Source organism: Pristiophorus japonicus, chromosome 2, assembly GCF_044704955.1.
Source record: "Pristiophorus japonicus isolate sPriJap1 chromosome 2, sPriJap1.hap1, whole genome shotgun sequence".
Classification (NCBI taxonomy): Eukaryota; Metazoa; Chordata; class Chondrichthyes; family Pristiophoridae; genus Pristiophorus; species Pristiophorus japonicus.
In genome coordinates, this window is record NC_091978.1 from 138,569,085 (window position 1) to 138,592,911 (window position 23,827).

The 23,827-nt window shown below is 43.5% G+C and overlaps 1 protein-coding gene across 3 annotated transcripts in view; it reads left to right on the forward strand.

Annotated features, from left to right (window-relative positions):
* The first annotated feature begins 4,217 nt into the window (after positions 1-4,217).
* Positions 4,218-23,827, forward strand: part of asah1b (N-acylsphingosine amidohydrolase (acid ceramidase) 1b) — a 31,353-nt gene continuing 11,743 nt past the window's right edge. For 2 of the 3 annotated variants that reach the window (XM_070869606.1, XM_070869621.1), the window contains exons 1-4: positions 4,222-4,556; positions 8,180-8,226; positions 22,636-22,726; positions 23,674-23,760. In XM_070869606.1, coding sequence (XP_070725707.1) covers positions 4,353-4,556; positions 8,180-8,226; positions 22,636-22,726; positions 23,674-23,760 — 429 coding nt within the window. In that variant the 5' untranslated portion in view covers positions 4,222-4,352. Of the gene's footprint in view, positions 4,557-8,179; positions 8,227-22,635; positions 22,727-23,673; positions 23,761-23,827 lie in introns of all 3 variants that reach the window. The other variant, XM_070869611.1, reaches the window with a different exon arrangement.

Genomic DNA, 23,827 nt, shown 5'->3' on the forward strand with positions numbered 1-23,827 from the left:
GGAAGAGTGACCATAATATGGTGGAATTCTGCATTAGGATGGAGAATGAAACAGTTAATTCAGAGACCATGGTCCAGAACTTAAAGAAGGCTAACTTTGAAGGTATGAGGCGTGAATTGGCTGGGATGGATTGGCGAATGATACTTAAGGGGTTGACTGTGGATGGGCAATGGCAGACATGGATGAACTACAACAATTGTACATTCCTGTCTGGCGTAAAAATAAAAAAGGGAAGGTGGCTCAACCGTGGCTATCAAGGGAAATCAGGGATAGTATTAAAGCCAAGGAAGTGGCATACAAATTGGCCAGAAATAGCAGCGAACCTGGGGACTGGGAGAAATTTAGAACTCAGCAGAGGAGGACAAAGGGTTTGATTAGGGCAGGGAAAATGGAGTATGAGAAGAAGCTTGCAGGGAACATTAAGACGGATTGCAAAACTTTCTATAGATATGTAAAGAGAAAAAGGTTAGTAAAGACAAACGTAGGTCCCCTGCAGTCAGAATCAGGGGAAGTCATAACGGGGAACAAAGAAATGGCGGACCAATTGAACAAGTACTTTGGTTCGGTATTCACTAAGGAGGACACTAACAACCTTCCGGATATAAAAGGGGTCAGAGGGTCTAGTAAGAAGGAGGAACTGAGGGAAGTCCTTATTAGTCAGGAAATTGTGTTGGGGAAATTGATGGGATTGAAGGCCGATAAATCCCCAGGGCCTGATGGTCTGCATCCCAGAGTACTTAAGGAGGTGGCCTTGGAAATAGCGGATGCATTGACAGTCATTTTCCAACATTCCATAGACTCTGGATCAGTTCCTATAGAGTGGAGGGTAGCCAATGTAACCCCACTTTTTAAAAAAGGAGGGAGAGAGAAAATAGGGAATTATAGACCGGTCAGCCTGACATCGGTCGTGGGTAAAATGATGGAATCAATTATTAAGGATGTCATAGCAGTGCATTTGGAAAGAGGTGACATGATAGGTCCAAGTCAGCATGGATTTGTGAAAGGGAAATCATGCTTGACAAATCTTCTGGAATTTTTTGAGGATGTTTTCAGTAGAGTGGACAAGGGAGAACCAGTTGATGTGGTATATTTGGACTTTCAGAAGGCGTTCGACAAGGTCCCACACAAGAGATTGATGTGCAAAGTTAAAGCACATGGGATTGGGGGTAGTGTGCTGACGGGGATTGAGAACTGGTTGTCAGACAGGAAGCAAAGAGTAGGAGTAAATGGGTACTTTTCAGAATGGCAGGCAGTGACTAGTGGGGTACCGCAAGGTTCTGTGCTGGGGCCCCAGCTGTTTACACTGTACATTAATGATTTAGATGAGGGGATTAAATGTAGTATCTCCAAATTTGCGGATGACACTAAGTTGGGTGGCAGTGTGAGCTGCGAGGAGGATGCTGTGAGGCTGCAGAGCGACTTGGATAGGTTAGGTGAGTGGGCAAATGCATGGCAGATGAAGTATAATGTGGATAAATGTGAGGTTATCCACTTTGGTGGTAAAAACAGAGAGACAGACTATTATCTGAATGGTGACAGATTAGGAAAAGGGGAGGTGCAAAGAGACCTGGGTGTCATGGTACATCAGTCATTGAAGGTTGGCATGCAGGTGCAGCAGGCGGTTAAGAAAGCAAATGGCATGTTGGCCTTCATAGCAAGGGGATTTGAGTACAGGGGCAGGGAGGTGTTGCTACAGTTGTACAGGACCTTGGTGAGGCCACACCTGGAGTATTGTGTACAGTTTTGGTCTCCTAATCTGAGGAAGGACATTCTTGCTATTGAGGGAGTGCAGCGAAGGTTCACCAGACTGATTCCCGGGATGGCGGGACTGACCTATCAAGAAAGACTGGATCAACTGGGCTTGTGTTCACTGGAGTTCAGAAGAATGAGAGGGGACCTCATAGAAACATTTAAAGGGTGAACAGCCAGTTGTCATGGTGCACATTGGTACCAACAATATAGGTTGAAAAAAAAGGGATTAGGCCCTACGAGACGAATTTAAGGAGCTAGGAGCTAAATTAAAACGTAGGACCTCAAAAGTAGTAATCTCAGGATTGCTACCAGTGCCACGAGCTAGTCAGAGTAGGAATCGCAGAATAGCTCAGATGAATACGTGGCTTGAGCAGTGGTGCAGCAGGGAGGGATTCACTACTAATGCACTAGCAGCTGAATGTAACTCATGAGAATGAAAGTTATACTTTAAAGTGGGGCAAAGGGCACCAAGAGGGATCAAACAAGACTTATTTTTTTCCAACCTAGTCCATGCTTACACTCTCTTTTCCTCTCGCCAGAACTCTTGACACAGCTCTAATTGATTCATGTTGCTGCCCTAAAATGATTGAATTAGCTACATAATATGGGCAGGAGTTCCTGATCTCACAAAAATTCCTGCCAAAGTCTATAGCTATTTCAATCATTGCAGGGCAGCAACAGGAGTCATTTGGAGCCATATTGGGAGCCTGGCAAATGGATGGCTGGTTGACAAGCATATGTTGTCTATTCTGATTCCCCAAAAGTGAGTATATACTAGTAAACAAAAATTAAAAGTGGATAATGCCATATAACTATATGCCCCCACTGCACATGTCTCTTCCTCCCCCACCCCCAGGACACATATAGAAAAAATTTGTATATCAGCACCAAGACACCATCGTGCTGAAAGAGCTCAATTCCTCGCATTAAAATTCTGTTTTATTCCTCATATTTAAGATTGGAAAAATGAGTCACGAGAAGGCACATGGGGAAAAGTTTGGCCTATTGACTGAAATCTGGAGAATCCTAGTTTTTTTAATAAAGTTTATAGAATGAAGTGTGAAGGCCTGTGTTTCAAAACAATAATACATTTTATGGGTTTAAATGTCATTGACTTGAGCTGAACCCTTATATATGTTACTATCTTGTAATACACCCTCCGTTTGTATTATCCGATATGTTGCAATAGCAGTAGCTGCATATAAATAAGGATTTGAATGATCAGTTGCCATGTGTGTAACTACAGTAATTCTGGCCAAAGACCGCCCCAAGTGGAGGAAGTGTATCCGGGAGGGCACTGAGCACTTAAGAGTCTCAATGCCGAGAGCGTGCAGAAATCAAGCGCAGGCAGCGGAAAGAGCGTGCGGCAAACCTGTTCCCCCCACCCCTTCCCTCAATGACTATCTGTCCTACCTGTGACAAAGTCTGTGACTCTCGTATTGGACTGTTCAACCACCAAAGAACTCACTTCAGGAGTGGAAGCAAGTCTTCCTCGATTCCGAGGGACTGCCTATGATGAACTTCAGTAAGACACTATAATGCTTTTGTTATGTATTTTCCAAGTACATTAAATGTATAAGTGCAATGGTGCCCCACAGAGGGCGCTGTGGTGGGAGACCTGAAAATACCTGCAAGACAGAGTATAAAAGGCTGCCCACCACACCTGGGAGGTACTCCAGAGTTACACAATAAAGGACTAAGGTCACAGCAGTTACTACAACACCAGACCGTGTGGAGTCAGTGATTTGAGTGCTACATACATCACAGTTTTCACACATTCTTAAAGAACATACATGTTATAGTTAGAACCAATAAACTTTATTTAATGGCCAGATCCCACCTCAACATTTATGAAGCTCTTGACAACATGAGGGAAAATGTTAGTTGAGATTTCTAATCCAAAAAGGTGAGTCAGATTGAACCCATGTAAGCATATTGGGATGCTGATTACTTTTCAGAATGACATACAGTGTAAAAGGGCATATTAAAATTTGGATATCTAATTTCAGACCTTGCTATTGTCAATCATTAGGAATTAAAATAATTCATAGAGTCATATAAGTTTACAGCACAGAAGGAGGTCACTGTGCTTTTTTAAAAGGCCTATTTTGATGTTGCATGATTTAGTAATTTATCATATTGTTGCTGGAGACCAATTTTTTAAATTACAAAAATATACTTTATTCAAAAAATCTGCCTACCTCTCTTGCCTCCTTCAAGACGCTCCTTAAAACCTGTTTGATCAAGCGTTTGGTCGCTTGCCCTAATTTCTACTTATGCGGCTCGGTGTCACTTCCATGAAGCGCCTTGGGACGTGTCTCTAGATTAAATACAAGTTGTTGATAAATGCAGGACACTCCAGGGTGCCTCATTCCACTTGCAGTTAGCTCAGATTACATTTTCATCGCATGACATTGAATATGATTCATTAAACGTTCAATGCAAGGGGGTTATACTGGTTCCAGCTTTCGGTGTGCAATAGTCAGGGCCCTAAACTTGCTGGTGACCAATGGTGAGGAAAGAGTTCAGCAGAGGGGAAGCGCTTTTTCCGCTCACAACTTGTCTAACAATGAGAAGAGATCACTGGAAGGGATTGGTTGATGTGCTGTTGCTTGTCGGAGGCGGCGAGGGCTCGGCCCCATCTGTCTCCGCCCCTTCCCCGGCCCCGGGAGGTGGAGGTGCAGCTTCCCGGGTCGCAGAGCTGGAGCGGCGGCGGCGGCAGCAGCATGAAGCTACAGGCGGGGACATGGTGCTTGGTGCTGGCTGCGGGCACGGCCCTTACACTGGCGCAGTACGTGCCGCCGGTGAGTGAGTGAAGTGATAGTCGGGGCCGCAGAGACCGGCAGCGCTGGGTTTGCACAACAGGGCGGGCGGGGTGGTTTTAAACGGCTGAAGGTCCCTGAGACTAAGCATAGGGGGTTCTGATGTTTGAAACGGGTGTTTTCGACAAAAGTACTTTTCACAGATACTTGGAGGAGCTGCGGGTGTCCTTTTTGGACCATTTTTGTTGAATTTTCTCCAATTGCGCAGTTCCCAACACTTCAGAAACACTGTAAATGGTATTTAGAAGTTGGCTAAAACTGGCCGGATATTGTAATTTGCTGATGTGTCGGGGACCAACGGTGCTGTTTAATTTTTCATTGTCTTCACCAGAACCTTTGTGTGGCTTTCCAGATTTATTACATACGTTTTTCTTAAAGTCGTCCATGCCTTCGTTGCACCTAGACTCGCCCATTCCGATAGTCTCTGACTGGCCTCCCATCTTCCAACTTCCATAAACTTCAGCTCATCCAAAACTCTGCTGCCCATGTCTTAATTCTGGATGTCATTCTGTGGTCATGTGCATTGCTCATGTGATGCTTAATTGCGACATTTCATCACATGACATTGTTTGTCTTGGTATCGCCAAACCCCAAATAAATAGCTGACTTTATTTTGTAGTGAGACGAATAACAATTTATAAATCAAATCCGAGAACACACATGAATAGAAAGATTTAAAGATAAGTAATGTTTAAATAACTACTTCTCTGATATTACAGTACTGAGAAGCACCAAGTAAATTCCACTGATTCAACAAAGACATCGCTATAAGTAACTTCTAACTAAAGTTTTCATATAATTTTATGACTTTTTAACAATACACAGTAACAATAACAACAATATAAGTTATAATATCAATAAATGAAATCTAATTCAATTCACTGACTCCCAAATCATCATCATCATCATAGGTAGTAATTCGGAATCGAGGAAGACTTGCTTCCACTCCCAAAGTGAGTTCTTTGATGGCTGAACAGTCCGATACGAGAGCCACAGACCCTGTGACATGTGGGACAGACATTCGTCGAGGGAAGGGGTGGGTGAGGCTGGTTTGCCGTGCGCTCCTTCCGCTGCCTGCGCTTGACCTCTTCACGCTCTTTGCCACACCCCACTGCTGAAACCCAGCTTCAGGGAGGTGAAGCTCAGTCATTGAAGAAGCATCAAAACTGCCTGACTTCTCTAATAAAACATATTATACAACAGTGCACATTACTGGCTGACATGAACTCTTCCCCCAGTTTGTGTTTCTCTGTCTCTTTCTTTCCCACCCACCCCACAGTTTCTGCTCCCTCAGTTTCCAGGTGATTTTTGTTGGTCCCAGTGCCGCTATCCTGACAACCGGTAAGGAAGCGCTACATTCCGAATAGCAGGAGAAACCAGCTCGTTGCAGACCAAGCGAATTGGCTGCAAGCCACAATAGCCAGGCTACTCTGCATGTACGAATCGCACAGACAAGGACCATTACTTATAATCACCTATTGTGGAAGACTCGCAAAAGTGGAAGGATTCGGAACTTTAGTCTTGACCAACACCAAGTCCCGCTCACCCAAGGGATCGCTGACCTATATTGGCTCCCCTTGTGTTCACATTTCTCCGTGGCAACACCTTCCATAGTTCTGTAACCTTCTCCAGCCCAATAACCCTTCGACAACTCTACGTTCCTCCAACTCAAGCATCTTGTGTACTTCCCATTTTTGCCCCACTATTGGCTGCTGTGCCATCAGTAAATGAGGCTCTAACCTCTGGGATTTCCTTCCAAAACCTCTCGATCTCTCCTCCTTTAAGATACTCATTTAAAACCTATCACTTTGTCCATGGTCATCTGTCCTAATATCTCCTTCTTCAGCTAGGTATCAATTTTTGTCTGTTTACGCTCCTGTGAAGCACTGTGGGACCTTTTACTATGTTAAAGGTGCTATGTCATAGAATGATGCACCACAAAGAAGTCCATCATGCCTATGCCGGCTTTTTGGTAGAGCTATCCTATTAATCCTATTCCCCTCTTTCCCCATAGCCTTATACATTCTTCCCTTTAAATATTTATCCAATTACCAACTATAAATGCCAGTTGTTGCAAATTGAACTTGTCTGCTTAGCGGGCACAATGCAGAAACTCATTTGATATAATTTTAAACTACCTGCTTATCCTGTTTGATGTTCATTCACTATCCACTGTTCCGTAAAGCTGTCTGAGACACTGCATGTAATGAACACTATAGAAATGTAAATAAAAGCAAAAAACTGGAGATGCTGGCAATATGAAACAAAAACAGAAAATGCTCTCAACAAGCAGAAGGTCAGTCCGTTTCTGAGGAAGGGAAGAGACAAGTTAATGTTTCAGGTGTGGATGATGAGTCCATAGCTGAAATTTTAACTCATCTGTTCTCTCCATAGATGCTGACTGACCAGCTGAGTGTTTACAGTATTTTCTGTATTTACTACACAATTGATAATTATTTCCCTTCTAGTGACGTGAACATTACATGAAATGTGATGTGAACATAATTCTCAGTATAGTGTTACTTGACTTCACTGCAATGTGAAAAAAAAATGTAAAAGTGCAGTTGGCAAAGTTCTTGCTGATGATGTGGATTTGTAAAATGACACTCCTAGAGTCGAGGTAATCAGGATTAGGCTGATGTTCACTGGACTGATGTGCCTTGTTTGCATTGGCTGGATTGGGTATGATCATTATTCTCTGCACCAATTTCCCACTTAGACTTGTTCATTTAAATGGAGTCTAAAAAATGTACTGAAATAAGGAAGTGAAGAAATTCTGATGCTGGAATATAAAGTGAGAATCACAGAAATTACAACACAGAAGCTGGCCGCTCTGCCCATCGAGCTTGTCTGTAGCTTGGTGCTAATTCATCAATGGGAACTATTTACTGTAATCTTATTTATTTGTTCTTGCCTTGTATCCTTTTAATATTACTTTAAAAATACCTGTTCTAGTTTCAATAATGACTTGTGCCAAAACAGCATATTCTAATAACGCGTGTGTGTCCAGATTCGTCCAACTTTGAGTGTGTGTGTCCATTCAGATTCATCCAACTTGGCTCTCAGCAGCACCAATTTCATGGTGCTTTCATGAGAAGTTCCACCAATTCTGCCTCCATTGTGCCCAACACTTAGCAGATATACTTGCTGTGCCTGTACCTGGAGCCCAAAACTATCAAATGCTGGTTTCCTAATAGCAATTTATATAATTTGAGATTTATTTTGTTATTTTTTTTTACCATCTCTGGCTGGTCCCTTAACATTATGGCAAAGGTGTTGCTCTGCAATTCCTGACCCACCCTCTTCCTATGTAAATATGACCCTCGGATTTAGGCTGCATTTCCACCAAGGAGCAGGATTCCTACTTTTTTCTGCTTTACCATTCTGTTATTAGGTTCCTACTGTTCTCTACTTGTGTTAGTTTATAAAAACTAAATTGCCACCATTGGCCTCTAACATACAGAACAACCGTTATCCGCACCTTGGACACATTTTGTATTTGGAAAATAATTTAAAAGCTGTAACAGTAGTTTTGTGAAAATGTTCTTTGCAATAATGTGAAAAGAAAGCGTAGGATTTTCAAAAGTTTTGCTTTCTTTGTGTAGTACACTGAAGATTGCAGAAGAGGCACATACCCACCAGCTGGTCCCACGTAAGTAATAAAATATTCTTACGGAAATATTTTAGAATTTTTCTGTGCAGTTTTTCACTCGGCAAAATCTAGTTAGTTAAGTTGCACCTTTTTTTATCGATGTAACTATTTGTACTGCACTTTTTTTGACAGACATGCAACAAGCCCCGCCCCTGTCAAGCTTTGCCCCTCCCCCTCCCGGCCCGAATCATTCCATGCACATGGTGCCGAGAAGAGGACCTGAGACTCCGACTCTCTTCGCCCGCTCAGGCCCCAGCCCTCTCCCCTTTTCTCTCTCTTCCCCCCCTCCCCCCCCCCCCCCCCACTCTCCCCCTCTCTGACCCCAACCCATTGTGGGGGGCCGAGAGAGTGAGAGAGGCTGAGGGGAGAAAGAGAGACACGGGTGGTGGGAAGAGGGATCACGTTCTTCCAACCCCCTGCAGGGGACATCGTTGGAGTGGATGATACCCAGAAGTCACGACATTGTCACTATTTACTTCATACCCAATAAACCTGTTAACAATCCACACACAATACCTGTCCCATCTTTGGTCGGGAGGTGGGGGAAAGGATGCACTTGCGCTGGGGTAAGGCACTTCGGCTGGGGGAGGGATGTACTTGGACTGGGGTAAGGCACTTCGGCTGGCCCTTGCCTTCGAGGGAGCTCTGTCCTCTGTCGCTTCAGGAAATCAAAGTGGATCGAGTTATAATTTGCAAAGTCAGTGAGACCTTGGAATGGGAGGTTCCAGTTACACATTCCAGTGAAACTTCAGGGTGTGGCTTATCCTCCAAGGGGACCAATCATAGACAAAGGATGGAGCATGGTGGCCATTTTTGCAGTACAAATAAGCACGTCTTTTTTTCTGTTTACAAGGTGTGAACCTGCAAGTGAGTCTTAATGATTTACACAAGTATTCAATCTTTTACTGCTCTCTGCCTGACATAAAAGTCTGAAAACTGTGCAAAATGTGCTGCAAAAGTGTTTGAGCTTTTTTTGTATATTTTACTCAGTGAGCCTTTAACTTTTTGAAATGTTTGCCAACATTTTCTCATCAGGTAGAAGTGGCACATATAAATGAGAATTTAATAGAACTTTTTCTTGCACTTCTAAAATGTGTTACCCTCTCCAGAGGTTTTGGGATACTGAATTGCATCTTGTATTTGAGTCCAAGCTGTTACTGAAAAGCTGGCAAAATCACCCATTCCTAACCTCAGATAAGTTCATAGCAACATAAAATGGTTACAGTATGGAAGAAGGCCATTCGGCCCGTCGAGCATGTGCCTGCTCGCTGCAAGAGCACCTCAGCTAGTCCCATTCCCCCTGCCCTTTCCCCGTAGATGTGTAATTTATTTTCTTTCAGGTACTTATCCAACTCCCTTTTGAAAACACCCTTTCAGGTAGTGCATTCCAGATCCTAACCACTCACTGCGTAAAAAAGTTTTTTCTTGTATGGCAAAAGTACCAAAGGCAAATCACCTTAAACCTGTGTCCTCTGGTTCACAACCCTTTCGCCAATGGGAACAGTTTCTCTCTATCTACTCTGTCCAGATCGTTCATGATTTTGAACACCTCTATCAAATCTCCTCTGTCTTGTCTGCTCTAAGGAGAACACCCACAGCTTCTCCAGTCTATCCATGCAACTGAAGTCCCTCATCCCTGGAATCATTCTCGTAAATCTTTTCTGAACCCTCTCTAAGGCCTTCACATCCTTCCTAAAGTGTGGTGCCCAGAATTGGACACAATACTCCAGTTGAGGTTTATACAGGTTCATCATAATTTCCACATTTTTGTACTCTATGCCTCTATTCATGAAGCCCAGGATCCCATAACCTTTTTATCTGCTTTCTCAACCTGCCCTACCACCTTCCAACAATTTGTGCACATATACCCCGAGGTCTGTGTTCATGCACCCGCTTTAAGATTGTACCCTTTAGTTTATATTTCCTCTCCTCATTCTTTCCAGCAAAATGTATCACTTTGCATTTATCTGCGTTAAATTTCATCTGCCATGTGTCCACCCATTCCACCAGCCTGTTTGTCCTCTTGAAGTCTATCACTATCCTCCTCACTGTTCACTATACTTCCAAGTTTTGTGTCATCTGCAAATTTTGGAATTGTGCCCTGTACATCCACATCCAAGAAAAGCAGTGGTCCTAGTACCGACCCCTGGGGAAAACCTGTATGAACCTTCCTCCAGTCTGAAAAATAACCGTTCACCACTACTCTCTGTTTCCTGTCACTTAGCCAATTTTGTATCCATACTGCCACTGTCCCTTTTATTCCATGGGAGCTTCAACTTTGCTGGCAAACCTATTATGTGGCACTTTGTTGAACACTTTTTGGAAATCCATGTACACCACATCAACAGCATTGCCCTCATCAATCCTCTCTGTTCCCTCTCAAAAAAACTCTTTCAAGTTGGTAAACACCATTTGCCTTTCACATCTGTGCTGGCTTTCCTTAATTAATCGACACTTGTCCAAGTGACAATTTTATCCCTGATTGTTGTTTCTAAAAGCAACCCCACTACCAAGGTTAAACTGACTGGCCTGTAGTTGCTGGGTTTATCTTTACATCCTATTTTGAACAATGGTGTAACATTTGCAAGTCTCCAGCCCTCTAGCACCACCCCCGTTTCTGAGGAGGATTGGAAGATTGTGGTCAGTACCTTTTGCGATTTCTTCCTTCACTTCCCTCAGCGTCCTAGGATGCACCCATCTGGCCCTGGTGACTTATCTATCTTAAGTACAGCCAGCCTTTCGAGTACCTCGTCTTTATTAATTTTTATCCCATCCAGTATCTCCTCTACCTCCTCTTTCACTACCTCTATGTCAGCATCTTCTTCCTTAATCTTGTAAACGCCTCTCTTGCTCTTTTCGCTTCATTGCTTTTAACGTCGAATTACCTGCACACACTCAGTTGTAGTAAAGGCCGGATCTTTATTTAGACATTCAGACATTCACAAGCCAACAACTCTGCTTGCAAAGGCAGCTCTTCCAGACCTTTCGAGATTCCAGTGTCTCTACAGTCCAAGTGTCTCTACAGTCCATAATAGTCTGTGTGACAAAAGCAGTTCCATACAATGCACTAGCGTGCATTTCATTTCAAGGTACAGTTTAGTACAATCCGTAAATCACGTTACATGTACTGTGCAAGTAAGGGTATAGAAACATAAAAACATAGAAAATAGGTGCAGGAGTAGGCCATTCGGCCCTTCGAGCCTGCACCACCATTCAATAAGATCATGGCTGATCATTCACCTCAGTACCCCTTTCCTGCTTTCTCTCCATACCCCTTGATCCCTTCAGCCATAAGGGCCATATCTAACTCCCTCTTGAATATATCTAACGAACTGGCATCAACAACTCTCTGCGGTAGAGAATTCGACAGGTTCACAACTCTCTGAGTGAAGAGGTTTCTCCTCATCTCAGTCCTAAATGGCCTACCCCTTATCCTTAGACTGTGAACCCTGGTTCTGGACTTCCCCAACATCGGGAACATTCTTTCTTCATCTAACCTGTCCAGTCCAGTCAGAATTTTATATGTTTCTATGAGATCCCCTCTCATTCATCAAAACTCCAGTGAATAAAGGCCCAGTCGATTCAATCTCTCCTCATATGTCAGTCCTGCCATCCCGGGAATCAGTCTGGTGAACCTTCGCTGCACTCCCTCAATAGCAAGAATGTCCTTCCTCAGATTAGGAGACCAAAACTGAACACAATATTCCAGGTGTGGCCTCACCAAGACCCTGTACAACTGCAGTAAGACCTCCCTGCTTCTATACTCAAATCCCCGAGCTATGAATGCCAGCTTACCATTTGCCTTCTTCACCGCCTGCTGTACCTGCATGCCAACCTTCAATGACTGATGTACCATGACATCCAGGTCTCATTGCACCTCCCCTTTTCCTAATCTGCCGCCATTCAGATAATAATCTGCCTTCACGTTTTTGCCACCAAAGTGGATAACCTGACATTTATCCACATTATACTGCATCTGCCATGCATTTGCCCACTCATCTAACCTGTCCAAGTCACCCTGCAGCCTCTTAGCATCCTCCTCACAGCTCACACCGCCACCCAGCTTAGTGTCATCTGAAAACTTGGAGATATTACACTCAATTCCTTCATCTAAATCATTAATGTGTATTGTAAATAGCTGGGGTCCCAGCACTGAGCCCTGCGGCACCCCACTAGTCACTGCCTGCCATTCTGAAAAGGACCCGTTTATCCCGAATCTCTGCTTCCTGTCTGCCAACCAGTTCTCTATCCACGGCAATACATTACCCCCAATACTATGTGCTTTAATTTTGCACACCAATCTCTTGTGTGGGACCTTGTCAAAAGCTTTTTGAAAGTCCAAATACAGCACATCCACTGGTTCTCCCTTGTCCACTCTTCTCGTTACATCCTCAAAAAATTCTAGAAGATTTGTCAAGCATGATTTCCCTTTCATAAATCCATGATGACTTGAACCGATCCTGTCACTGCTTTCTAAATGCGCTGCTATTTTATCTTTAATAATTGATTCCAATATTTTCCCCACTACCGATGTCAGGCTATAGTTCCCCATTTTCTCTCTCCCTTTTTTAAAAAGTGGTGTAACATTAGCTACCCTCCAGTCCATAGTAACTGATCCAGAGTCGATAGACATGGAACAGATAAGAACAGGTTTAAATTACATTACATTTCAGGATACATTTCAATACCGATCACGAATCATGTTACATGTAGCACTATGCAGATGAAAGCAGTACACGGAACAGGTGGGAATACATTTACATTTCTTTACATGTTACTAAACAGTGCAGAGACCTTTATTATACATGGCACCACACAGGTGTTTTTCAGTACATGGTGCTCTATGTATACAAGCAGATTAACAAGTACAGCCTGAGGGAGGTCTGATTCCATCCCCTGGGTTTACCGTGGCAGAAGGGCCTTAAACTGTGGCTCTTCCCCATCGTGCCTTTGCGTCGACTGCACTAATCTTTAGTGCGTCCCTCAGCACGTACTCCTGGACCTTGGATTACGCCAGTCTGCAACACTCGGCCGTCAACATCTCCTTGCTCTGGAAGACCAGCAAGTTTCGGGAAGACCAAAATGCGTCTTTCACCGAGTTGATGGCCCTCCAGCAGCAGATGATGTCTGTCTCGGCGTGTGTCCCTGGGAACAGTCCGTAGAGCACAGAGTCCTGTGTTACAGAGCTGCTTGGGATGAACCTTGACAGCAACCACTGCATCTCCTTCCAGACCTGCCTTGCAAAGGCGCAATCCCGAAGGAGATGGATGACAGTCTCTTCCGCACCACAGCCAACTCGGGGGCAGAGTGCCGTGTCTCTGAAACCCCGGCTGTACATGATGGATCCACGGGTAGAGTCCTTCTCACCGCCAACCAAGCTATGTCTTGGTGCTTGTGTGAAAGCTCTGGCGATGAGATATTCTGGCAAACTAGTTCGACAGCCTGCTCGGGGAAACGCCCGATAGAATCCATCATTTCCTTCTTTCATAGGGCGTCCAGGACCTTGTGGCCGACCACTGCTTTATGGCCTTGTGGTCAAAGGTGTTTTTCTTGAAAAACTTTTCCACGAAGGACAGGTGGTGGGGCATGGTCCAACTGCTCGGAGCGTTCCGCGGCAGCCTGGCCAGACCCATCCTTCGCAACACCAGGGACAGATAGAATCTCAGCACGTACTGACACTTGGTGTTTGCGTACGAAGGATCTATGCACAGCTTGATGCAACCGCGCACAAAGCTGGCCATCAGGATGAGGGCCACGTTCGGAATGCCTTTTCCCCCTTGTCCATAAGAGTCTCTACAGTCCATAAGAGTCTGTGACAAAAGCCAGTTCCATCTTTTATATCTAAAAAGCCTTTCAACTCTTAGTCTTTGCATTTAGACAATCATGACTAACTGCTTTCTGAATCGTTTAACATACAGACTATTATTCCCACCGTAACAAGGTACTCAAATACTTAACATTGCTTGTTTAACCTACAGATGTCATTAAATAGTAACAAAATTGCACTCAAATACTTAACATACAGACATCATCAAATCGTTTAGTCGTGAATTTCCTTTTGTCCCACTATAACAAGGTACTCAAATATTTAACATCCAGACATGACCAGTCACACATCTCAATGGCTGGAAGGCACCACATTGTCTAACAGTCTCCTTTTGATCCAAACTTCCAATCTTCTTGTTTTTTAATCCAAACTTCAGACCGCTTGCTGAAGCAGAGTTCAGAAATGCGGGACTGTGCTCCCACATCCCCCACTTCTCCTCCTCGCCTCTCTGCAGATCTTATCTGGGTAACATACATTTGCCTGGTCGCTCAAATTCGTTCAACAGCATTGTCCAGTTGTAGTCCTTGTTTTCGAATACGACATCCGCAGTAAATCAAAATGAGCAGCACGATCAGCTGAAACAGCACCAGCATAAGGACAGGGTGTATCATTGTGTTCATCATGCCTGTTGCAGTCTGGCTCCATCCGAACAATGACTCCCACCAGCTTACATTTTCAATCTGATCCAAAGTTGTGCGAATGTTCTTGATTTCCACAGTGTGATGGTTCATGTCCACAACGATTGCTTGAAATTTTGCATTCCATTTCCGCATTTCCTGCTTCCCAATAGCAGCACGCTTGGGTTCAAAGTATGGTTGCTGCAGACTCAGATTCTCAGGATGCCATTTTAAAGTCTGTTGGTCTGTGATCACCATATCCATTTTCACTTAAAGGTCAACTTTCAATTTTTGATGTTTTTGACTGAATTCCATGCTGTTTACATTCAGAAATGTAAACTCGCAATCGGTGTCTTTGACCAAGTCTGTTGCCCTCTGCATAGTTTTTAACAATTTCCTTTGCTTTGTGGGAGAAGTGTAACAACATAAAGGATGACAGAAATGCTGAATAGTCAGTCAAGAGACCCAGTCCTTCTCTCAGTTCACCCTTTGGAACAGCTCTCTCTACATTTGCAACGCTCCAACTTCTATTTCGCATCCTTTAAGATCATGTTTGTAACTCCCACATTTGAGCTTTTCACTGAACATCTCATCAGTTCTGAGACAGCCCGTTCCTGCAGAAACTTTTTTAATGCTTCTGAACAAGCTTCTCCCACTGCTTTCATCTCTGACTGTTCAGTAACTGCTCCTCATGCATCTGGGGTGATGGGGTACTGTCTCTGAAAAGGGGAATCCCCTTCCTCCAGGAGTACCTCAATCTTCATTTGTCCGGAAGACCCTGTGTCAATTACCCGCTGCCCTTCCACACACACCTCGATAAGGGTATGGCCACCCCTATCCTGAAGTAAGGGTCCGAAAGAAATGACATGTGGTTGAGGCATGGCATCCCTATAGGAATCCTCCCTCACCTGCGGAATCTATGCCCGACCTCATCAACTGAACCGAGGTATCATTCCTGTCTGTGACTCTAGCTTCTCTTTCCTGGTTCTTCAACTTTTCTAATTCTTTAGCCAGTCTATCCCTGTATTCTGTCAACTGCCGGGTCGGTATCCAGGCACTACCCGGTCCTGCTCCTCTCATACGACTCATCCCGGGATTTATCCACTCGGGCCCTTCTGCCTTCCATCACTGTAACCCCTGTCTCACATCCATGACTGAGATACCCTGCAGGTCTCTGATACAAGCTTTCTACCCTTGCCAACCATTTATCAAAACTATCGTCCTCGCCCCAGGCACCTACTTCCAGAACTACTGAAGCGGGTAGGAGAGTCAAAATGATCTCTCTTTGTATCATCCCCGTAATGACTGATATCAATCCAATTACTTCCCAAACTTTTACACAACTGGAATATACATTCCCCCCGCTTCCCTGGGTCATTCCCCTGGTAATAATGCAAGCCGCTTTATTAACTGGCCCTGAGTGAGCACCAAAGATTGCAGCTATTATTCTACCAAGCAGGGACCTGAAAGTTGTTTCAAAACCTACCACCTTTCCCCGGTGAATCGCTAAAGCTTGCAGAATCATGTGAACCCTCGGTTTCTCTGATATGTTCCCTGACTGCCACCATCCCAGAATATTACACCATCATTGGGCAAACTTATTAAGGTCCTGAAGGGTTGCAGGTCCCACTTCACTAAGGATAGCTCTCGTGTCCTGTAACTTTACCCTTCCTCGCTTATACCAGGAATCCCTAAAACCACTTAAGGTAGTGTTCCCTTCACGAGCTCCATAGGGAGTAAAGGAATCATCCTGCTCTTGCCTTGTCCGTCCGAACGTGCTTCCCCCACTCTCCACATTACCGGAAAGTCGTGTGTAATGTTGTGGAGTGTGAAGCGTCTGAGGAACATAAGAACATAAGAATTAGGAACAGGAGTAGGCCATCTAGCCCCTCGAGCCTGCTCCGCCATTCAACAAGATCATGGCTGATCTGGCCGTGGACTCAGCTCCACTTACCCGCCCACTCCCCATAACCCTTAATTCCCTTATTGGTTAAAAATCTATCTATCTGTGACTTGAATACATTCAATGAGCTAGCCTCAACTGCTTCCTTGGGCAGAGAATTCCACAGAAATTCCTTCTCAACTCTGTTTTAAATTGGCTCCCCCGTATTTTGAGGCTGTGCCCCCTAGTTCTAGTCTCCCCGACCAGTGGAGACAACCTCTCTGCCTCTATCTTGTCTATTCCTTTCATTATTTTAAATGTTTCTATAAGATCACCCCTCATCCTTCTGAACTCCAACGAGTAAAGACCCAGTCTACTCAATCTATCATCATAAGGTAACCCCCTCATCTCCGGAATCAATCTAGTGAATCGTCTCTGTACCCCCTCCAAAGCCAGTATATCCTTCCTTAAGTAAGGCGACCAAAACTTCACGCAGTACTCCAGGTGTGGCCTCACCAATACCCTATACAGTTACAGAAGGACCTCCCTGCTTTTGTACTCCATCCCCCTCGCAATGAAGGCCAACATTCCATTCGCCTTCCTGATTACCTGCTGCACCTGCTAACTAACTTTTTGGGATTCATGCACAAGGACCCCCAGGTCCCTCTGCACTGCAGCATGTTGTAATTTCTCCCCATTCAAATAGTATTCCCTTTTTTTGTTTTTTTTCCCAACTTGGATGACCTCACACTTTCTGACATTGTATTCCATCTGCCAAACCTTAGCCCATTCGCTTAACCTATCTAAATCTCTTTGCAGCCTCTCTGTGTCCTCTACACAACCCGCTTTCCCACTAATCTTTGTGTCATCTGCAAATTGTGTTACACTACACTCTGTCCCCTCTTCCAGGTCATCTATGTATATTGTAAACAGTTGTGGTCCCAGCACCGATCCCTGTAGCACACCACTAACCACCGATTTCCAACCCGAAAAGGACCCATTTATCCCGACTCTCTGCTTTCTGTTAGCCAGCCAATTCTCTATCCGTGCTAATACATTTCCACTGACTTTGCGTACCTTTATCTTCTGCAGTAACCTTTTGTGTGGCACCTTATCGAATGCCTTTTGAAAATCTAAATACACCACATCCATTGGTACACCTCTATCCACCATGCTCGTTATATCCTCAAAGAATTCCAATAAATTAGTTAAACATGATTTCCCCTTCATGAATCCATGCTGCGTCTGCTTGATTGCACTATTCCTATCTAGATGTCCCGCTATTTCTTCCTTAATGATAGTTTCAAGCATTTTCCCCACTACAGATGTTAAACTAACCAGCCTATAGTTACCTGCCTTTTGTCTGCGCCCTTTTTTAAACAGAGGCGTTACATTAGCTGCTTTCAATCCACTGGTACCTCCCCAGAGTCCAGAGAATTTTGGTAGATTATAACGAATGTGTCTGCTATAACATCCGCCATCTCTTTTAATACCCTGGGATGCATTTCATCGGGACCAGGGGACTTGTCTACCTTGAGTCCCATTAGCCTGTCCAGCACTACCCCCCTAGTGATAGTGATTGTCTCCAGGTCCTCCCTTCTCACATTCCTGTGAGCAGCAATTTCTGGCATGGTTTCTGTGTCTTCCACTGTGAAGACCGAAGCAAAATAATTGTTTAAGGTCTCAGCCATTTCCACATTTCCTATTATTAAATCCCCCTTCTCATCTTCTAAGGGACCAACATTTACTTTAGTCACTCTTTTCCGTTTTATATATCTGTAAAAGCTTTTACTATCCGTTTTTATGTTTTGCGCAAGTTTACCTTCGTAATCTATCTTTCCTTTCTTTATTGCTTTCTTAGTCATTCTTTGCTGTCGTTTAAAATTTTCCCAATCTTCTATTTTCCCACTAACCATGACCACCTTATACGCATTGGTTTTTAATTTGATACTCTCCTTAATTTCCCTTGTTATCCACGGCTAGTTATCCCTTCTCTTACCGCCCTTTTTCATTGGAATATATTTTTGTTGAGCTCTATGAAAGAGCTCCTTAAAAGTCCTCCACTGTTCCTCAATTGTGCCACCGTTTAGTCTGTGTTTCCAGTCTACTTTAGCCAACTCTGCCCTCATCCCACTGTAGTCCCCTTTGTTTAAGCATAGTATGCTCGTTTGAGACACTACTTCCTCACCCTCAATCTGTATTACAAATTCAACCATACTGTGATCACTCATTCCGAGAGGATCTTTTACTAGGAGATCATTTATTATTCCTGTCTCATTACACAGGACCAGATCTAAGATAGCTTGCTCCCTTGCAGGTTCTGTAACATACTGTTCTAAGAAACAATCCCGTCTGCATTCTATGAATTCCTCCTCCAGGCTACCCCGTGCGATTTGATTTGACCAATCGATCTGTAGTTAAAATCCCCCATGATTACTGCCGTTCCTTTTTCACATGAAAAGGCATCTAACTGCTCCGTCTCCGTACCTAACGTTGCACGCGAACCATACGAGTTCGAGGCTCCGAAGTCAGAGAAGGCAAAGGAGCTGCAGAAGAGAACGGTGGGCATTCTCCCTGTCCCTTAATCCTCTTTTCAACTCTCAGACCTGGGGAATCCTCCAAATACCATCCCGCTTTATCGATTGCTGTCTCCGCTGGGCAACCTAATACCACCATCATCTGCAGCTTAGATATTCCCTTCTCTAGATCTTGATTACAGTTCTGTTCATCAGCAAGATGCTGATCCAGCATCAGAACAGTCCTGGCTGTCCCGAATGCCTGAAATTGCCAATTCTCTACTTCTTTACTCACTGCTGTTAGCTGCTCTCTTGAGTTCTGAGACTTCCCTATTTCTAGCCTGAGCCTCTTCTAACTTTTGAATCCCCAGCATTAGATACTGCAACACTAATGCTTTTCTCTTTTTATCACTTTTTAACCCAAATACTTTAATCTTTTTTAATGGGACACTCTCCACTAAGGACTGCCGTGTCTCTCTACATCCTCCTGGCATTGTTTCCTGCCTTATCCCATAAGGTCCCCCTTTCGACTCAATCCATTCATTAAAAAATGACCGGACCTCATCTGGAATATTCTCTAATCCTCCCATTACTAGCTGGAGATCCCTTTAAGTCACTACAGCTAAGAGAATGTTCACCCTTCGAACTGATGTGTGGGAAACACTTCTTCAAACAACTCAGCCGACGAATTTTTGAAAATCATGTCGGGATCTTCGAACAACTCAGCCAACTTTCTGCTTCATGTCGGGGTCTTCGAATAAGCCAACGAACTTTTGAAAATCACGTCGGGGTCACCAAAATGTTGTAAACGGCTGTCTTGCTCTTTTCGCTTCATTGTTTTTAACATCGAATTACCCACGCACACTCAGTGTAGTAGAGGCCAAATCTTTATTTCGACATTCAGACATTCACAAGCCAACAACTCTGCTTGCAAAGGCAGCTCTTCCAGAAGTTACACACCTTTCGAGATTCCAGTGTCTCTACACTCCATAAGAGTTTTTTTTTCCAAAAATATACTTTATTCATATAAAATGTTCACAATACGTTGGAAAATAGTTCAGTATCTTGCGGTCAGCAATTCTATACAATTTGTTTGGATGCTGACAGCAGTTCCATACAATGCACTAGCGTGCATTTCATTTCAAGATACCGTTTAGTACCATCCGTAAATCACGTTACATATAGTACTGTGCAAATAAGGGTATCACATGGAACAGATAAGAACAGGTTTAAATTACATTCCAGGATACATTTCAATACCGATCATGAATCACGTTACATGTAGCACTATGCAGATAAAAGCAGTACAAGGAACGGGTGGGAATACATTTACATTTCTTTACAAGTTACTAAACAGTGCAGAGACCTTCATTATTCATGGCACAACACAGGTGTTTTTCAGTACATGGTGCTCTATGTATACAAGCAGATTAACAAGTACAGCCCGAGGGGGGTCTGATTCCATCCCCTGGGTTTACCGTGGCAGAAGGGCCTTAAACTGTGGCTCTTCCCCATCGTGCCTTTGCGTCGACTGCACCAATCTTTAGTGCGTCCCTCAGCACGTACGCCTGGACCTTGGATTACGCCAGTCTGCAACACTCGGCCGTGGACATCTCCTTGCTCTGGAAAACCAGCAACTTTCGGGAAGACCAAAATGCGTCTTTCACCGAGTTGATGGCTCTCCAGCAGCAGATGATGTCTGTCTCAGCGTGTGTCCCTGGGAACAGTCCGCAGAGCACAGAGTCCTGTGTTACGGAGCTGCTTGGGATGAACCTCATCTCCTTCCAGACCTGCTTGCAAAGGCGCAATCCCGAAGGAGATGGATGACAGTCTTGTCCGCACCACAGCCGACTCGGGGGCAGAGTGCCGTGTCTCTGAAACCCCGGCTGTGCATGATGGATCCACGGGTAGGGCCCTTCTCACCGCCAACCAAGCTACGTCTTGGTGCTTGTGTGAAAGCTCTGGCGATGAGACATTCTGGCAAACTATTTCGACAGTCTGCTCGGGGAAATGCCAGACAGGATCCATAATTTCCTTCTTTTGTAGGGCGTCCAGGACCTTGTGGCCGACCACTGCTTTATGGCCTTCTGGTCAAAGGTGTTTTTCTTGAAAAACTTTTCCACGAAGGGCAGGTGGTGGGGCATGGTCCAACTGGTTGGACCGTTCCGCGGCAGCCTAGCCAGACCCATCCTTCGCAACATCGGGGACAGATAGAATCTCAGCAAGTACTGACACTTGGCGTTTGCGTACGAAGGATCTATGCACAGCTTGATGCAGCCGCGCACAGGGGCCACGTTCGGAACGCCCTTTTCCCCCTTGTCCATACAGTCTCTACAGTCCATAAGAGTCTGTGACAAAAGCCAGTTTCATCTTTTATATCTAAAAAGCCTTTCAACTCTTAGTCTTTGCATTTAAACAATCATGACTAACTGCTTTCTGAATCGTTTAACATACAGCCTATTATTCCCACCTTTAACAAGGTACTCAAATACTTAACATTGCTTGTTTAACCTACAGATGTCATTAAATAGTAACAAAGGTACAATCAAATACTTAACATACAGACATCATCAAATTGTTTAGTCATGAATTTCCATTATTCCCACCATAACAAGGTACTCAAATATTTAACATCCAGACATGACCAGTCACTCATCTCAATGGCTGGAAGGCACCACATTGTCTAACAGTCTCCTTTCGATCCAAACTTCAATCTTCCTGTTTTCTTAATCCACACTTCAGACCGCTTGCTGAAGCAAAGAGTTCAGAAATGCGGGACTGTGCTCCCACACCTTGGTGAAGTCAGATGTAAAGTACTAATTTCGTACCTCAGCCGTACCCTCTGTCTCCATGCATAGCTCTCCTAATTTTGGTCCCATGGGCCCCATCCCTCCTTACTACCCGTTTACTATTTATATGCCTATGGAAGACTTTTGGATTAGCTTTTGTGTTGGCTGCCATTATATTCTCGTACCTTCTCTTTGCCCCTCATTTTCTTTTTCACTTCACCTCTGAACGTTCTACAATCTATTCTACCAAACATTTTTAAAAGCTACCATGGCAGGAGAATGGTCATTTTTCCAACATCAATGTTAACATTGAGTCCTTGACATTCAACATTCAAAGTGCATGCCTTTTATAATCGCCCCTCCCCCTCACTGCATATTTGTAATTTTATGAAGTCTAATTCAAGAATTGTGTGTAGAATCTTATTTTATGATATTTGTGTAAACAACTGTAGTTCTTAATCTCGGCATGTCTCATCCTTTTAAGTAAAGCGATGGCTGAAACCTATTGAAGTGTAGATGATGTAGAAAAAAATCCTTGTTTTTTTTAGCTCTGTTTATCTCTTTATAATCTAGTTAAAATAAGACTATAAAGATGATATATTAAAGCTCTAATCAGGGAGATCAGCAATTTAATGGACATCAGAAAATGTATTGGGTTATCTTCTATATTTGCCTAAAGGTTCTCTGGTTGTAATATCAGCATTTCTACTGTGGAACGAAAAAATTTTGGTTTAATGCAGCATTGTAATAAAATAGTCATTACTGTATGTATTCACAGGTTTAAAGGCATTGTTCCTTGGTACAAGATAAATCTTGATTCTGCTCCACATATAAGGTGGAACCAGTTGATTAATGATAAGAAAGTGGAGGTATGTGACCACCATCTTGTGTAGGTACTTCTCTACTATATAAATAGATGGCTTTCTCATATTTTGCATTTATTCATTGAGAGTAGCTGAGTTACACAAAGCCAGAAGACCCAGGTTTGATCTTCCCCAGTACAGAGTTAACTCGCATCTACCAGGATGGTGTTACGGGCAATAAAATTAGTCTCTGCTACCCAGCAACCTCTCCCTCCCAGTGCCAACTGAAAATGCATGTGGATGTTGTGTGAGGTCAGTCTTGAGTGTGATCCCTTACAATCAAACAATTAACATTCACTATCTGGGCTCGTACGTGAATAATGGCCATTAGAACAAGGTACCTGAGAGCCTCAAGCACCCAAGTAACTGTACTCCAGAGGGAAGTGGCAGGTGGAAACTGGTAAGCAAAAGAGGGGAAGAGAACTTAGCAATATTTTACTGGAATGTGTTTATAATGAATTGAACAGATTTAAATAGCAGGTAACAATATAGATCATTACAATAACAACATTTGCCATAGTGGTGTTATGTATAATTCTTTAGAATGTAAACCTGTTTAATTGTGGTTAACTTTTAATTGTCCTCAAATCGGAAAGAGTGTAGCCATATTTTTAATTTTGAATAAAACTGAAGTCTTTTACAATTTAAATCTACTGTAATCACTGACATTTGCTTTCCTTGTGCTTTGTGAAGAGATTAGTTTAATCTGCTTCAGCTCCTGTACATGAGCATAAGTATAAAAATGTTAGTGCATATTCTAAAATATTATAATAAAACTGGTGGTTGCTTATTAATAGTGTAGGGATACTACCATAAAATATTTGAAGAAGGCTGCCAGCACCTATAACATAAATTTGTATAACTTTACTGTGTACTGTTTAGCTAGTTTGTAATTTTATAGTGCATCCAAATAATATGTAACCTTACAAAGCAACTTTACTGATTAATTTCAGCTGATTAATTTAATCCGGGTGATCAAGGACTTGGCAAACGATTTCTTCCCAAGCGGCAAATTGATTGAACTAGTGGATAAAGGTTTGGTAAGGATGTGTTTTTGATTTTTGGTTCCAAAACAAGATTTTCACATGTGAAAATGATGGGGGATTA